Source organism: Pteropus alecto, unplaced genomic scaffold, assembly GCF_000325575.1.
Source record: "Pteropus alecto unplaced genomic scaffold, ASM32557v1 scaffold61, whole genome shotgun sequence".
Taxonomy (NCBI): domain Eukaryota; kingdom Metazoa; phylum Chordata; class Mammalia; order Chiroptera; family Pteropodidae; genus Pteropus; species Pteropus alecto.
In genome coordinates, this window is record NW_006434835.1 from 18,942,794 (window position 1) to 18,959,896 (window position 17,103).

The following is a 17,103-nucleotide window of genomic DNA, read 5'->3' on the forward strand; positions in this document are numbered from 1 at the left end:
CTGTCCATTCAAAACCATTCTTCAAAATGTACTGACTAGTGCCAATTTGTCATGCTTATTATTAGCCGTGTACTATTATACACGTGTCAAAATAGCATAGTGAATAATTGTTTAGTTGTTAAATCCAACTTTTATTCTCTTGGGGTAATTTTTTTTGTTTTAATCTGAAAAACAGTGCACAAAACCAATGGCTTCAGCATTTTCCTTTAACACAAAGGCATCTTAGATGACGAGCTACTTTATCCGAAAGTCTCATATATATAGTTAAATTTATGGATTCCGGTCCGGCTAATAGAAAATAGAATTATTATGCGTATTTTTAATTTTTTAAAACAGGTATTAAAATAAAAAATAAGTTATATTTTGTATATTCAGCATACATTTAATTATGGAATAGACAAAGAAAATGTTCAGTTATCAACTCTATTAAAGATTACTTTGGGTTAAAAAGAAATAAAGCTTGTTTCTACTGTTCTGCCACTGAACAGTAGATCTGATGTTTAGCAGCCATGGACACACCAGAGGTTCTTTGCTTAGTTTTTTATTTTAAACATACAACTGTAAATCTTTGGCTCTTCTCATTCCTTGAGCTTTTCGTATCGGATAGGACTCTTATAATCATGAGCTCAACCTAATCTGCTTGGAGACACTCCCTTCTGTAATTACATTTGTAAATTCCAGTCATATATTTTTTCTGTTAATTAAACATGAATAAAGTATTCAAAACTCTCTGTCTCAGTCTAAAACTAAAAATTAAGATTTTAAATATTAAGCAAGTGCCTGTTCTGTTCTTCGAGGGAAAAAGAAACATCTGTGGGCCCAAGTGAACAGAATGGTAGCTTTATGAAATAGTGATGTATGAAACTTTCCAGTAGACACCATATTTGAAACAGATCATTTTCAAGCCCCACTAGGGCAGGTGACAAGTGACTAGATAGCATCTAGATTTGTAATTTAAACTATCTAAAAAGCAATGAGATCTTTTAAAAATGGCCTTTACTGATAGTAGCCACTTAATTTGCATAGTTGAAAGTCTATTGTTTTCATACTAAACGATTTAAAGACAGTGTAAATCCTTTGCAGTTGCAGGAACTTCTCTTAACCTATTATTGCATTATTTTAGTTCCATTACATATTGCTAAATAAAATAAAAGCACATCTGAACTTTTGAATATTCATTTCGTTATTGTCACTTACATGTGAACCAAGACTTGCAAGCCATGCTGACCCCTTCCTGTTAAGTTCCAGGAAGAAGCTCCTTGTCTGGTAGTAATGGCTCCCCTGGGCTAGAGGCCACAGGGCCAGGGGGTGTTTACAGGATGTGAGAGTAAGCTCTTTAGCAGTAAAGAGTTACATGTAGTTTGTGTTATCTGGAGACCTTTATTTACTTAATATAGAGTCAAAAAATTATCAAGGCAGTGGATTGACTTCCTCCATATGTGAAAGCCTTTCTCTGTTTCCTTCTATCTTGCTCTGGCGTTAATGCCTTTCTGAGTCTCTGTGATGCTTAAAGATTCAGCGCAGCTCAGAGAAAGGATGGCAAGATATAAACTGTCTTTCTTTTCCCCCCTCCCCAATTCTTCCTTTTCTATTTTCTTTTTTAGTGCCTAACTTTACAATGTTGCCCTTGTTTAATATAAATAAATGGGTGTCTTAGGGCCCAGGCAAACCATGGGTAGTGGCATAGAGAGGGTATTCAAATGCAGTTTCTCCCCACAGATTCCATTCTGCAGCAGTGAACTAATAGGAGCTGAAGTTTGAGATGAGAGGTTAGAGCCTAACATGCTACCATGATTCAGGAGTAACAGCAGCAGCTAATATATATTGAATGCTTATTATGTATCAGATTCTGTTTTGTTTTTACTTATACTCTCATTTAATCTTCACAGCAACCCTATGAGGTAGTTTATAGATGTAGGAACTAAGTAGGCCACAGAGAGAGTAAGTAATTCATTCAGTCAGTAGGAGGCAGAGCTAGGACTTAAACCCAGACAGTCCCCTTCCACAGCCCTTCGTGCTCTGCACTATAGTGAATCTAAAGTTTTTCATTTAGGAATATTTTTGTAAGTGGTATCATCACTGTCTAAAAAATTGATGTTTCTATACTGAGCAGACACATGTGAACATGTACACACACACGCACACACACACCCCCTTACCCTTCATTTGTCAAGCAGAAAGCAAGGGAGAGTTTAGTTTCTTACTCGTACAGTATATACCATTTTGATGCCAATTTGTAATAATATATGAATGTATTTGCTCAAAAAGCATTAAGAGAAAGGCTGGAACTTAGGAGAAGCGCGTTCAGATGAGCTGTGAGAAGGGTGTAGAATGACCACGTAGGAGGATGGCGGGAGCTGTGGCGGGGTGGGGGGACAGGGGAGACTGAACAAGTTGGGTGATGAGACCAGTGACCTGACGGAGGAGATGGGTCTGGGCTACAGGTGGAAGCAGAAATGCTGATTGCACAGTTTTGAAAGTAAATGAAATATGACCTCAGTTCTGAATGAGAAGTGACATGACAGGTGACATGAGGTAAAGATACCTTATTTTCTCAATTGTGAGAGAAAGTGGAGAAAGGGTGGATGGGGTGGAGGTAAGGCAACCAGAACAAGGATTATGGTTGAGATTAGTGGGCATGAAGGAAGGGGCCCTGAGGTCTGCGGGTAGAGGGTACACTAAAATAGTAAACTAGCTTGTAGAGTCAAGGAAAAGTTTGATCTATTACGGCATGGGAGAGTCGTGATTAATGCTAAATAGACAAACGGCTACTTGAGTTTTAATGCAGGCCAGTTAACATGTAAGACATATTACTGTCTTAGCTGATAGGTCATGCTCAGTGTGCCAGTTAAAGTAGGTCTTCCTTGTTTGGATGCTTGAGCAGACAACCCACCTTAAGGTGTGGAAATTCCCACAATGGCTAACCAGGCAAGCGGTCAGCCAGCCTTTCCTCAGATGATGAATATATTACCTCCTGACAGCTGCTAAGAAGCTTTTCTTGTGGCTTCTGACCACTGAACCCACCTCTCTGCTCTGGAGCCAGTCTTTCTGCGCGGCATTCAGATATGGCTCCACTCAAGCCTCCTCTCTCAAGCCTTTTGTTGCGCTTCCTCTACTCATAGAAACGGTGTACGGCACCCCCAAAGGGCGGTGCCTCCAATCTTGATGTAGATATTTTCATTTTTTTAAATAACATAGCTCTTATTATGGTCTGATTATATTTACAAGACAGTTCAAAACCAAATTGAAACCTGGTCCTTACCCTTAAGTAATTCAGAGTAAAGGAGACTGACAGTATTTACAGAAGACTTAAAGGATCATTAAAAAAAATGAGTACTATATAATAGGTTCAGTAGAAAGGGGTAAACAAGGTGAGAAGGTAAAATTGCTGCATTTCTTTATTATTAATATCAAGCTAAAATTTAAATAGAGTGAAATACACAGGTCTTAAATGTACTATTTGATGTAATCCATGCCCTAATCAAGATATAGAATGTTTCTGTGACTCACATAATTTCCTCATGTTCTCTTCCAGTCATAAGCAACCACTGTTTTGATTTGTCACCACAGATTAATTTTGCCTATATCATAAAATGCTGTAACAAATCAAATTCCACATTAGAAGTCTCTCACTGAAGAGAACAAGGTAGAGAATAAAGCCACATGCAGAGACTGTGCACCAACACGCTGTGTGCCCTTGGGCAAAAACTTAACCTGCCTGGGCCTAGTATACGGCGTTCGATGATCCTCATGATTTCTTAAGATCTAACACTCCACTTATATTTCTGAATGTAAAGGCCCCATCATCCACTCAGTACCGTGAGCCAGAAACGAACCTGGGCTTATTCCACCTTATCCTTCCATGGCCACTTGACCACTCTGTGTTGTCAGGTCTTCCTATTGGGTTAAAGGTGAGAAAGTTCGTGTTTTTATTTGGAGAGAAAGGTGTGTTAATAGGAGATATCAAAGCAGTGAATCCTGCTGGTCTGAAAGGGCTGGTCCTGTGCTCTTTCATTCCTTCTCAGATCTGACTTAACACGCTTATCCATTTAGTTCTAGAGTGGCAGCAGATTACTGTTTTTAGGAATGAAGATAATTTCTTTCTAAAGGTCTTTATGATTAGCAAGCAGATAAACAAAGTTACTGGTAAATGTTGACCGGAGTGCCCCAGAACACCAGTATTTATAGCCCTTGTTTGTTCATTGTGGTTCGCCCTGTCGATTTTTTCCTGGTTTTGGTTCTGCCTTCCAGTCTGAATCAGCACTGCTGCCTAAATTGACCATTAATCTGTATTTTTATCTTCTTCAAAACCTAGGTAAGAACCTTGATGCTGTGCATGACATCACGGTGGCATACCCTCACAACGTTCCTCAAACAGAGATGCACCTCCTCCGTGGGGACTTCCCCAAGGAGATCCACTTTCACGTCCACCGGTACCCAGTGGACACCCTCCCCGCATCCAAGGAGGACCTCGAGCTCTGGTGCCAAAAGCGGTGGGAGGAGAAGGAAGAGAGGCTGCGCTCCTTCTACCAGGGGGAGAAGAACTTTTACTTCACTGGACAGACTGTCGTTCCACCTTGCAAGTCCGAGCTCAGGGTCCTGGTGGTCAAATTGCTCTCTATACTGTACTGGACCCTGTTCAGCCCTGCAATGTGCCTGCTCATATATTTGTACAGTCTCATTAGGTGGTATTTCATAATCACCATTGTCATCTATGTACTGCAAGAGAGAATATTTGGTGGACTGGAGATTATTGAACTTGCATGTTACCGTTTTTTACACAAACAACCACATTTAAATGCAAAGAAAAATGAGTAAGATGATAAAGTTCATGGCGTAACAACCTAGGGACTATTTTGGAAATGTTGCAAGCCTTTGTAAATGAGACGCGTTTTTGCATGACCATGTCGAATATTTCTTACTACCATCATTATTTGTTAAAGATATTTTGCACTTAGTTTTGTGGGAAAATATTGCTACACGATTTTTTTTTTTTTTAAATTTCTGAATGTAATTTCAAAACACGTAGCAGGGAGCAATCACTATGAAATAACTCGGGCTAGAGTTTTCTTAAACAATCATCAGGCTGTTCACAGACAAGGTTCACACAAAATTTTCTCCAAGGCCCAATCCAATTTTCTAACAAACTTCTCAGACAAGAGACACATCTGGGGCTCCTGAGCACTGGCCCAGCTCAAGTGCTGGCACTTGACTGTCACGGTGAGGGCCCCTCCTCCTGGCTCCCTCCCTCCCAAACTCCTTTCTATGCCAATCAAACCACTGCATTTTTCCTTAAGACCAGAAAACGGAAATCTCATCAGACTGACCAAACATTTTGATAGGAAGCCCTTCACCATTCATAACATCGCGGCATTTAACCTTGCACTGACCTAAGCGTCAGGGACCACCTGTGCCCTTTCCACGTGGACAAATAGACCTGGACATGTCTCAGGGAGCAACCACAGGCTCTCCACTTAGAAACTGTAGTTTTAATTTTTAAAGATAGGAATAGTTAATTTCTTCACTTGTACTTAATCTTGCATGCTTAGTGCTGGTTTCTTTATAGCCTGTTGGCAGGTGTAGCTTTTTCTGCGTTAAAAACAGTAAAAAGTCACTTTTTTAAACGAAAGCGTAGAATATTGTTATTGTAGTTGGAAATTCTCTTTTGAAGTTGTGTCTTTTGAAATTTCTTTAAAACCTGCCCCAAAAAGGACAGTTAGTGTATTTACCACACGTGCATGGGTCTGTTGTTCTGCCATTAAAACAACAACAAACAACGCTTGTAGACAGGGCAGTAATGGTTTATCCTAAATTATTTAACCCTTGTATCCTTTATAAATTTTACTCTTAAAACCAAAATAACACAAAAATGAATCCATTTTTTTAATGCTAGCAAGGGAGGGATCTTTTTTAGTCCCAGGCTTCCTCTTTCAATAGTAAAATTTAAACCCATTTTTGACCTATGGTTCGTTTAAATATTCCTGTCATCGAGAATCAATGGAAAATCCAGCAAACCAACAGCACCTTCTGAGGCCTAAAAAGTGTGTGGTCATTATTTTCACTCTACTGAAGCTATGTACTACTTCGTTGTGTAATGAGGATGCTGGTCAGAGCAGCAGAAAACAGGCAATTAAAAGTCTTTAGCCATTAGCAAACTCGTCAGCTTTACTCCTGCCCCCAAACCAGCCTCAAAAGCTATTTATTGCTTTATGTACTCTTTGGGCACGAATGCCTCCTCCTTAACTACATCTCAGTTGCTGACTTTTACCCAACAGTGGAAACATGCATTGCTGTGAAAGGCAAGCCCACCATGAGCTGAACTTACCCAGCAGCTTCTTTCAGAAAGTGCTAGTCGCAGCAAAACGCGATTGACACATCGTCCTTGTTGGAAGAGTACTAACCAGGGCTGTGCCCAAACGCACCAATATATATATATATAGCTGCTCCCTCAAGGCTGTTTTTAATCATGCCGGGAGCTACTAATTAGTTATCATGTCCATCTGTTGTGAATCTAGCTATATAACTATAGTTTTGAAGGTGTTTTTTTTTCATTTTAATTTTTTTTTCTTAATAAAGGAGGTCTCTTATTTAGGTTTCTCTCAAACTTCCTTTGGTTATATCTGGAAGCACAGAAGTAGCCTAACAGTCAGGACTGCATTTGCCTTGGGCAAAAGAGAAAAGCTGGGTTTCCTACCCCACAAGTGTTTATAGGGTAGCCCCTCCAGCCTTCCCCCAACTTCTCTCAGCTTATTGTTCAAGGTATAACATGTCCCCTTTAACCCTCTAAAACCTGTAAAAGGGGAAATCTTTTTTTATACAAATATTTTCTTTTGATCATAAAAATAAGTTTAAGAGAAAATACAAACTTTGTTTTTTTTTTACCTACCCCAAATTCATAAACACTAAAAGTGCAGAAAAAAGGAAAAAATGTTGCCTATTTGTGTTTTCCTGCACATTTGTCTTTTTCTTCTCTTATTTAAAAAAAAAAAATTAGAGAAATATACAGTTGATGATCTGGAACTTAGAGCTATCTAAAGTTGGTGACGAAATGTCAAGCAGACATTAATTCAGCTTTAGTACTGTGGCCTCAGGAGTGTTCCCTCCACACCTTCCCACCTCATGGCTGTGGACTCAGAGCAGCTACTAGACGCACGCTTAATACCCTTTCAGTCCTTTGACGGTAAACTCAATGGACTTTAAAAGTTTACAATGCTGTATGTCCAATTGTGAAACCTTTACTGTTCAGAATCGTTTTAAATAAAGCGAGTGTGGTTTATATAGGACATGAACCATTCTACTTAAAATAGGAACCCACAAGGAAAGACAATGATTAGGTCACAAGTTCTTCCACCAGACACCTTTGAAGAAACAAGCCAAAGTAACTGACGTCCAGTAGAAGAACATAGTAAAAGACGAAAAGAAAAATAAATGTTCGAGCCCAGAATTTAAAACTCCTAATAAAATCTTTTCTTGTTTGTTACACTGTTAAAACACAGATTGGGCGGGAAATAACAGCTTCCACTTGAGTCACGTGGAAGTTAGTTACCTCCACAGCACCACGTCGGAAACCGTCCGTGGGAGCCCAGACCGAACTCTGCCGAGAGGGAGACATTCCCGTCCACTCGGACTTCGGCTCTGGCCCCGACCTCCATGCCCGCTGCCCTTCTACAGTGGCCACTCCAATGGAGGGAGCCTGTTGGTAGTAAATTGTTTACAGTTCTTTATATAAATAATGTGCTTTCAGTGCCTTAGTTATGGGTCCCTTGCTTTTTCTTGTTCCACGAATCCTGGAGTGTGTTTCTTAGGGAAAAGTCTTTTTGCCACTCACTACTGGTCACTGTGGCAAACACCACCTGTGATGACATTTGGAGAGGAGAGCTTGGTGCTGAGACAGCGGTTGCCTTAGAGCTATTATTTGTGCTCTAGAGGACAAAAACAGTCTTGTCACATGATGAGCTTCAGATTAGATATGTCCCCAAAGTTGTCTTGTAGCGACCTTAAATTTTTATTTCAGAAGAGAATCTTGGTTTTGGTAATTTATTTTTTAAAGATCATTACGTGCAAAACACCATGTTTTAAAAATAACTCACAGAATGGCCTTAGTTGTCAATGTCCACTGGTATGTTCGTGAGTTGTATAAACTGTAATATAGATCCCAGAATAAAGTGGAGTGAATTAAAGTTTTCACGTGTGTTGTTTCTGTTTTTGCAGGAATGTCTGGGTGCTACTTTGTTCTCTCACACTGTTCTAGCCTTATAATATGTAGTAGTCAGGAAGAGCTGAGCAGTTGGAATTTTCTTTCACAGATGTTTAAAAAATGTCTAAGCAAGGAGGAAGTATACTGCTCGCATAATTGAAAAAACCCAGAGGCCACAGGTGAATTCCGGATTAGCGAATGCCATTGGAATTTGATTTCCCCCCATCTCTCATTCAGGCTGGTGGGCAAGCCAGTCTCACCAGTGTGGAGTTCTAGGGGATAATTAGCACCTCCAGCTGTAAGAGATAAATGGAACTCTGCCCCCACTCCCCCCACGATCAGGGAGTTTATCTGTGAAACCAAATCTTGGACCAAAACCTGATGAATGCATATACATGTACTTATTTAGCACACAGACACACAAACAGAAATCACAAAACTGAAGAGTAGCAGGATATGCCACCCCAAAATATGACTTTAGGGGTTCAGGACACACCACCCAAAATATGCCGTGTTGGCATGTTGATGATTTTGAGCTGTAGGCACTTGGGGAAGAGCAAATGCAGGGGGACGCTTTCTCTGAACTCTGCTTATCTGCCTAGAGACAGGTCCTCCGAAAGAAACTCAATTGCCATAAATTTCCTTCCTCGGGAGTTTCATCAACCAGGGAAGATTGACTCTTGTCATAGGAAAGGAGACTAGAAGTTGACACCACACCCGGACAAACTCACAGATTGTCATACCTCCCATCTGTTCTAAGGGCCAATTGGTCTTTCCCAAAAGTCATTTACTCTCCCCTAAGTGGTCTACTTCCCCCTTCCGCTTTCCCTATTAAGATGGCATTTAAGCCTCAATTCTAAGCCACCCTGGGGAGTTACTCATTTTGAGGGGAGGGGGATTCTTCTCTGTGTACCTGAGGGATATACGTTAATAAACTTGTTTTTCTTTTGTTAATCTTTCCTTACAGGGGTCTTAGCAGAAGAGTGGAGGGAAGTTATTTCCTTCCCTACAGAACCTGTCCTTGGAAGCTCTGCAATGTTCCACTCTGTCTTCAGCCTCTCCAGTAAGAGCTTTGAAAGATTAAGTCTGCACGGATCCCACAGTGTCATTCTCAGAAACGGGCATACGGGGCCAGGAGAGCAGAAACCTCGAGAGCTGGTCTCAAGACTGGTGGGATTTCTACATTCTGTTTAGACAAGGGGCAGAGAGGAGAGCATAGTCTTCCTAGCCACCCACTGTCTACTACATTACTCATTTCTCTGATAAATTATACACAGGGCTGAATCCACCCTGCGGAGGGTGGATTTCTGATGAGGGTACTTCAGATGCCAGCCAGGAAGCCCTGGGTTGTATACAGACGCTAATCTACATATGGATGACGTGTTCATGCAGAAACATTTCTGAAGTAAATTTCAAAGAAACAATTTATGCTCTCCTGGCTATGCTGACTTGACTCTCAGGATCCACGTGGGGGCTCGGTGCCTGCAGTCTCTTCAGCCCTACATCCTCTCAGGTTCACGTCCAGTGGGAAAGAGCCAGAGAGACTGCTTCCCCCTTGGCTCAACAAAAATCCTAAATGGGGTGTCAGTGCTCATTCCTGAACCACTTGCATGCCCAGAAATACGATGGCGGTTATATCCTTGGGTTACTCGCTGTCCCCCTGAGCCAGGGGTGGAGTTTGTTCTCCTGGAGCACAGGGAAGGGATGAAGTTTAATAAGATGACTGTTTCTAAGATGAGGATGACATGATGCAGACGGCCAGATGTCCACCTCAGCTGTGGAACTTCCCAAACCCACCAGTGAAGTCGGGAGCCAATGAGCATGGTTTCTAGAGGGGGCCCCTGACCCCTCCACAGTGAGACACACGAAGAGGCTTGGTGGCCTTCTCCGCCAACAGCCGGGAGCCCCGGCGTTCCCCGTAGCTGTGCACGGTCCACCTCATCAACGATGGTCCTTCGGCCATCGCCTCCGCACGGGTCACCCAGAATTAAGCCATACAGCATTGAGAGTGTTTTTCCTTCTGTGGAAAATCTGTTCGAGTATTAATACCGCAGTGCCCACGTCTCTCCCTGTTGGCTGATGCACGTCTCGTTCTAGCACCGCAGGCACAGAATCCTGCAGCATCGCCCATTCCTCCCTCACCTGCCTTGACGGTCAAGTTGTCGCCCACTTGTGCTTTCCCCTTCAGGGGCGGCCCTTCCTTCCTGTCGCACTGGATCTGGCGCGGCTGGGAACCTACCGCTCTCCCTACTCCAAGTTCTCAGTACGTGGGACCCAGCTGATGTCGCTACAGCCCCAGTTTGGTCTCAGAATCCCCTTCTCGCCGCCCGGTTGTTTCCTCCTGACGGCGGTCGAACAGCCTAAATCGACCTATCCTAGTTCTCCCCAGCCCAGCCCAGGCTCCCATGGAAGTGAACCTTTCTGTACCAACACGACTCGTCGCCCAAACCTTGTTGATTCTCCAGCTCCACATGTCCCTTGCTCTTTCCCACCTTCGCTCATATCTTGCACATGGGAAGGCACCTCCTTCGCCAGCCCAAGTGTAGCCAAATCCCTCTGGTCACCGAAGCTTTCTCCGATCAGTCTAGCCTGAAATGTCCTCCTGTACTGGTGATATTTCTCTGTGACTCCCGCTTGACTGTATTACATACTATCTTATGTTAGTTATTTTTCAATTTTATCACCTCAGCTAGATTGTAAGCTGGAAAGCAAAGATAAGGATGTCTCATGTTTCTCTTATCCCGAACAGTGTTCAGTCCAGTATCTTATCTATTCTTTCTCCACAATAAATTCTTACCAATGATTCACTAGAATCATTCAGAAAGGATCCTGTTCTAAACTAAAGCTGGGTGCAGAAATTTATAAATTTAAAATAACAACAACAACAACAACAACAAAATGAGATATAACTCATCTACCTCTGGAAAATAATTAGATCTTTTTTTTTGACAAGAACCAAGTCGTGTTCAACTAATGATACAGTTTTTCAAAATATATTAGTATTTGAACTCTTAAAAACAGAAAATTGGCTCAAAACGTGCTTTATGCTTTGCCCTTCCTACCCACATCCATGCTTTGCTTTCCAAAAATACTCTACAGTTTAGAAAGCACCACTTTCCAGGTGCAAAGCCAACCAGATAGAAATGACAGTAAATGCAGAGAGGACATTCTGTCCAAGGCCTAGGCTTACATCTGGTGCCAAAACGTAGGTACAGGCAGAGCTAGGGGCTCCCCGAACACAGCTGGCCAGCAGAGGACACCAGCCCTGTGACCATTTTGTCCACTGCGCAGGTCTGAGTAGGTGTCACCATAGTAACTGGTAGTACAACTTCCAGAAACTATTGTAAAATGACAAATGACCACAGCCCACAATGGGATTTTCCCATCCCTTTGGCTTACTAGAGAAAGGGTCCGTCTTCTCTTCACATCCTCATTCTGTAAGATCTCAACTCCAACTGGGAAAGAACCATTGAGTGTGACTAGCACTTGCCAGGGAATCAAGTGGTAGATCCGACTGGCCTCTATGGCTGCAGGGAGTGGGCCAACAAAGGGGACAGATTGCTCCGAAAGTGTGAGTGCACCGTGACAGATTTGAGGTTGGGCCTGCAGCCAGAAGCCAGCACACATGGGGCTTTGAGGAAGCATGAAGTCGTCCTGAGAAGGAGAGCTGGCGTGCAGAGGGCCCTGCTCTTCCCTGCCCACCTCCGGCTTCAGAGGTGGCTTCACTCATTCTGAAGAGACGTAGGGCTGGAACGCCTTGAGCCGGCCCGTGATTCTACATAGAAGAGTCACCAAGGATGAGAAGTCGGCTGTGGGTCCTTCTAAGGAGGTTGCTGGGGGAACAATAGGCAGAGACGAACCTGGGTTCTTGGGCATTCATTCACCCGGGCAGTGGCACAGGGCACCGCTCAGAAGGGTCTTATTCTTGGTTCAATGCTCTGCTGTCATTGTCCTGAGGATCTTAATAGACTTCTGAACAAGGGGACTCAGATTTTCCCTTCGCACTGAGCTCCATGAATTTTGTCGCTGGTCCTTGCTGGAGGCCATGGAGACCCAAAAAAGTCTAATTTAGAATTGTGGTCCTCAGCCCTGGCTGCACATGGAAATCACCGGATGCTTTTTCAAACTGTAGGCAGCCGGCCCTCACTAGCCCATCCCTCCCCCAGAATGGAGACGGCACAGGCGTCAGTTTGGGGTTAACCTCCTCAGGTGGTTTTGTGCACAGCCAGGCTGGACAAGGCTGACTGTGAGGCATGTTCTGTCAGGCTCTTTCCTGTGCGAAGTCCTGGCTGAGATAGGGGTGCCTACTCTCAAGGGAGGCACTCACCAAACTGCCCTGAAAGCCTCGCTCTTCTGTCACCCATGAGAACACACGTACCTGGAGGCGGGGACTGGATTTCATTCATCTTTGCACTGGACAGCCATCCGGTGCTCAAGAAACTTTTGTCCCTTAATTCATTTGAACTAAAAGCCAACATGAGATCCACATTTTTATCACTGCCTCTTTAAAACTGGGGCTAAAACACCTCATGACTCACCAATACCAACTGCTCCTACCTGCCGGAGTGTGGAATGATTAAGATGGGCTCAGTCTCCTGGCTGGAATTTATTCTGCTCTCCCCGAGATCCAGCTACAACTTGAGAATGACATTTGCATCACAGCCCCTTCAGAGACCAATTTCCTTATCGGATATTTTCATTATCCAACTACTTTTCACAAACTTATACAATCGTCATGTTTATTTTTGAAATCTCTGTAAATTTCACAACATGTGAGGCACACTGCTTTTTGCCTGTGTGTACTCTGGGAAGGTCTTCTGTTTATTTTTTTGTGGAAATCAGAGGCTAGGAGCCTGCGTGCCTGCCACTGTGTTAGGCAGGGCGTGATGGAGCCTTTCTTAGACTCCAGCAGTGCTGGAGGATTTGAAGGTGAAGCCAAAAAAAAAGTTTTTTTTTAATCGTTATATCCCATTTGATCAGAATATTTTAGAAAAGCAGAAAACCATTTCTAGAATATTCTAGAAAAACATTTTGGTCCTGAGACCTCTTTATACTCTTAAAAATTCATAAGTCCAAAGGACTTTATGTGGGTTCTATCAACATTTATTCTGACAAATACTTAAAATATTCATTTATTAACTGATTAGAATAATAAACCTACTATATGTTAACATATATAATGCATTTTTATGACAAATAACTATATTTTCCAAGAAAAACATTATTGAGAAGCATGGCATTGGTTTATTTTGCCAATCTCTTTAATGTCCGGCTTAATAAAAGACAGCCGAATTCCCATCTCTACTTCTGTAATCAACCTGCTAACGTCACCCACCATGTAAAATCTATCCACTTGTGCGAGAATGAGAATGAAAAAGGTGAATCGTGTCTTTGGTGCTGTTCCCAGACACCATCCAATCAGACGGCAGGACGTTTAGGGAGTGATGCAGTTTTGACCTGATGGACCCTCTGAAAGGACTGACAGGGGTGCCCAGAGTAAGAACCGCTGTCCAGAATGTCCATTTTCTCTGGCATGGGATTCAGCAGCCAAGACTGTGAAAGAGGAGGAGGAGGAAACCCAGGCCCGGAAATCAGGGGCGAGTCCCTCCCCTCTCTGAGCCTTAGTTTTCCTCATCTGTAAACGACGACATTGAGCTACATCTATGGGTTTCAATCCAGGCCACACAATAGAAGCACCTGGAGGGCTGCATGAATGCCCGAAAGCTAGGCCCCACTGCGGAACGATCGCACCAGGCTATCTGCCCGTGGAGCCCGATGTTGGCATCGGAGAAGTTCCCACGTGGCAGGCGGAAGGACACAAGAGTCGATTAAAAGGAACATCCAAATATCAAAGCTAGAACAACGTGGGCGACCAGATAAACTGATAGGAATGGATTATTATAACCCACGAAATAAATATCCATCCGTTCATACTGATATAGATAATTGAATACACGCATAAATAGGAGAGACGAAATAACTCATCTTTACAGCAGCATTCCAGTTAATAAATGTAGAAGAAAGGATGGAAATAGCAAATCAGCATTTGGCACACTCCACAGTAAAAATTGTTGGAGGCAAGAATCATTGATGGATGCTAAATTTAGTGTGTAAAAGTATATGATGAGAAACAGGATATCTACAGTCTCACAGTTCTCTCCCCAGAAGGTGGTGATTAAAAGGAAAAAAGAGCAGCTTCATAGCAAAGTCTGGCAAACGCCGCCTTCGCCACGTGATCTAGGTCACTATCACTGGGCCGAAAGCGTGCAGACAGCAAGCACCCCGGGGGCAGGGCACAACATCGTTTCTGCCCCAAATGCACAACCTTAATCTGATCGTGAGAAAACCTGAGAGACATTTTACATGCTAACTAGCTAGTGCTGTTTAAAAGTGTCAAGGTCATGAAAGACAAGGGCAGACTGGGGACCCGTTGCAGAGTTGGGGACCTGGGGGGAGACCAAGCAGACATGCCAACCAAATGCCGGGTGCAACCCTGGCAAAATACGAATATTCTCTATAAACCAGTTGATATTATGGTATCAGTGTTCATGTCTTGGGTTTGCTGACTGCTGTCTGGTTAAGATGGAAAGTTTCGGGAGAACTGGGTGAAACACATACTCCTGCCTCAACATTCTTCACCCCGTGGTTCCTTCTATTGAAATACTTTTCCCGCAGATAGCCACATGGTTTATTCATTCATTCCCTTCCTGTCTTTAATCACACACGTGGAGGCCTGAGATGTCATCAGTTTTTCCACTGTAGGAGAATGTCATTCAGCTAAGTCATGTGCTCCCCATTCGCTTTTTAGGAAATAGTCCTGCAGTCTTCCTGTTGAGACCAGGAAAGAAAATATCAATGGCGGGAGAGGCCAGGCCAATGTGTCATCTTTCTTGGCTGGATGAAAGGAAGGTCAGGGGATGGGAGCCATGGGCGGGTCCTGCAAGTGTCCAGATAGGGGTGTTGTTAGGCAGAACAGAGGGGAGCTTCTGCCCACCACTCTTCTGCACAGGGCCCAGGTCCAGAATCGGGCCTGGTCAGTACAGAAGGGCACTTTACCAGGGTAGCAGCCTGGTTCACTGTGGGCTGCCACAAACCAGGCTAGTGCAGATAGGAACTATCAATACCCTCACTTCGCAGATGAGGAAACTGAGGTTTAGAGGGTTAAGTGACTTGGCCAAGAGTTACTAGTTGGCAGAGTCAGAACTGAGGCTGGAAGACTTGGTGGGTCTGGCTCCAGGGCCCCTGCTTCTATCCCCTTCTGTATGGACTAGACGTCTATAAAGTATAACGCTGCCTGCCAGCTTCCATGATGCTGCTGAGCCCCTCTCCTTACCCATCCACCCAGCAGCCTCTCTCTCCTGACTATGAAATTCTCCCTCCGGAAGCATCTTTCTCTCGCACCTGACAGTGAGCTTAGATGCCCTCCCTCCATCTCCTCCTCCTCAGCTTCCTTTTTGCTTCTCTCTGGGCCCTAAGCAGTGAGACTGTCCTCTTTGGGGCTCACACAAGATGTTCTCAGAGGCCCCTGGAGGCAGCAGAAGTTTGGGTTCAGCTAAGAGGCAGCCATGGAGTGATCAGGGCTGGACTTCACCCCATGTGGGGTTGCAGCCCATCAGGGGCCCAGAGGAATGTTGAGGCCCCGTCTGGGGGCCCTCTGTGGCTGCCGTGAGTCTTGAATGTCCTCCCCGACTTTGTAGCCTAGGCTCCATGCCCACAGGAGTCACTTTTCCTCCCCAGGGTTTAAATTCTCGCTGTGTCATGACAGGTTGGGCTGGACAAGCCCCTTTAAGAACTTCCAGCTGTTGAGAGAAGTGAGTGGGAGTCTGGGCAAAGCTAGTTGAATTGTGAAGAATTAGACATCTCCAAAGTGAGGTCCTTTTGTTCTATAGGAGGAGATTGGGAAAGATTGAGGGGCTTCTGCAGAGCAAAAGAAACAATCAGCAAAATAAAAGGGCAGCCTACAGAATGGGAGAAAATTGGTAAGTTTATATCCAGAATACATAAGGAATTCAAACAACTCGAAAAAATCTGATTTAAAAATGGGCGAAGGGCTTGAATAAACATTTTTCCAAAGAAGACATACGAATGGACAACAGGTACGTGAAAAGATGCTCAACATCACTAACTGTTAGAGAAATGCAGGTCAAAGCCACAATGAGATATCAGTTCACTCCTGTTAGGATAACTGTCACCGAAAAGACAAGCGATAACAAGTATTCGAGAAGATCTGGAGAAAAGGAAACCCTTGTGCTTTGCTGGTGGGATTGTAAATTGGTACAGCCACCATGGAAAAAAATATGGAACATTAAAAACAGAACTACCAAATGACCCAGCAATCCCACTTATGAAAACACTATCTCAGAAAGGTAACTGCTCCCCTGTTTACTGCAGCATTATTTACAATAGCCAACCGAAATGCCCATCGACAATGAATGGATAAAGAAGGTATGAGATACATACACACACACACGCACACAATGAAATATTATTCAGCTATGAAAAAGAAAGAAATCCTGTTTTTTTTGTGATGACATAGGTAGACCTCGAGGACATTATGCTAAGAGAAGTAAGTCAGACAGAGAAAGACAAACACTGTGGAATCTAAAAAAGCTGAACTTATTGAGATAGAGCGTGGAATGGTGGTTGCCAGAGGTTGGGGGTGGGGAAAATGGGAAGATATTGGTCAAAGGGAACAAACTCCCAGCCACAAGATAAATAAAGTCTGAGGACTAATGCCCAGCATGGTGACTATCATTAACGATACTGTATTATGTATTTGAAAGTAGTCAGGAGAGCAGATTTTAAATGTTATCACTACCCACACACACGCAAAATTATAATTATGTGAAGGGATAGAGGTGTTAACTAACTTCATTGTGGCGATTGTTTTGCAATATATACATTTT

At 43.3% G+C, this 17,103-nt stretch overlaps 1 protein-coding gene across 5 annotated transcripts in view; it reads left to right on the forward strand.

Annotated features, from left to right (window-relative positions):
• Positions 1-4,907, forward strand: part of LCLAT1 (lysocardiolipin acyltransferase 1) — a 146,585-nt gene extending 141,678 nt beyond the window's left edge. For all 5 annotated transcript variants that reach the window (XM_025045698.1, XM_025045699.1, XM_025045697.1 and 2 more), the window contains one exon: positions 4,316-4,907. In XM_025045698.1, coding sequence (XP_024901466.1) covers positions 4,316-4,818 — 503 coding nt within the window. In that variant the 3' untranslated portion in view covers positions 4,819-4,907. The remainder of the gene's footprint in view (positions 1-4,315) is intronic.
• The last annotated feature ends 12,196 nt before the right edge of the window (positions 4,908-17,103 follow it).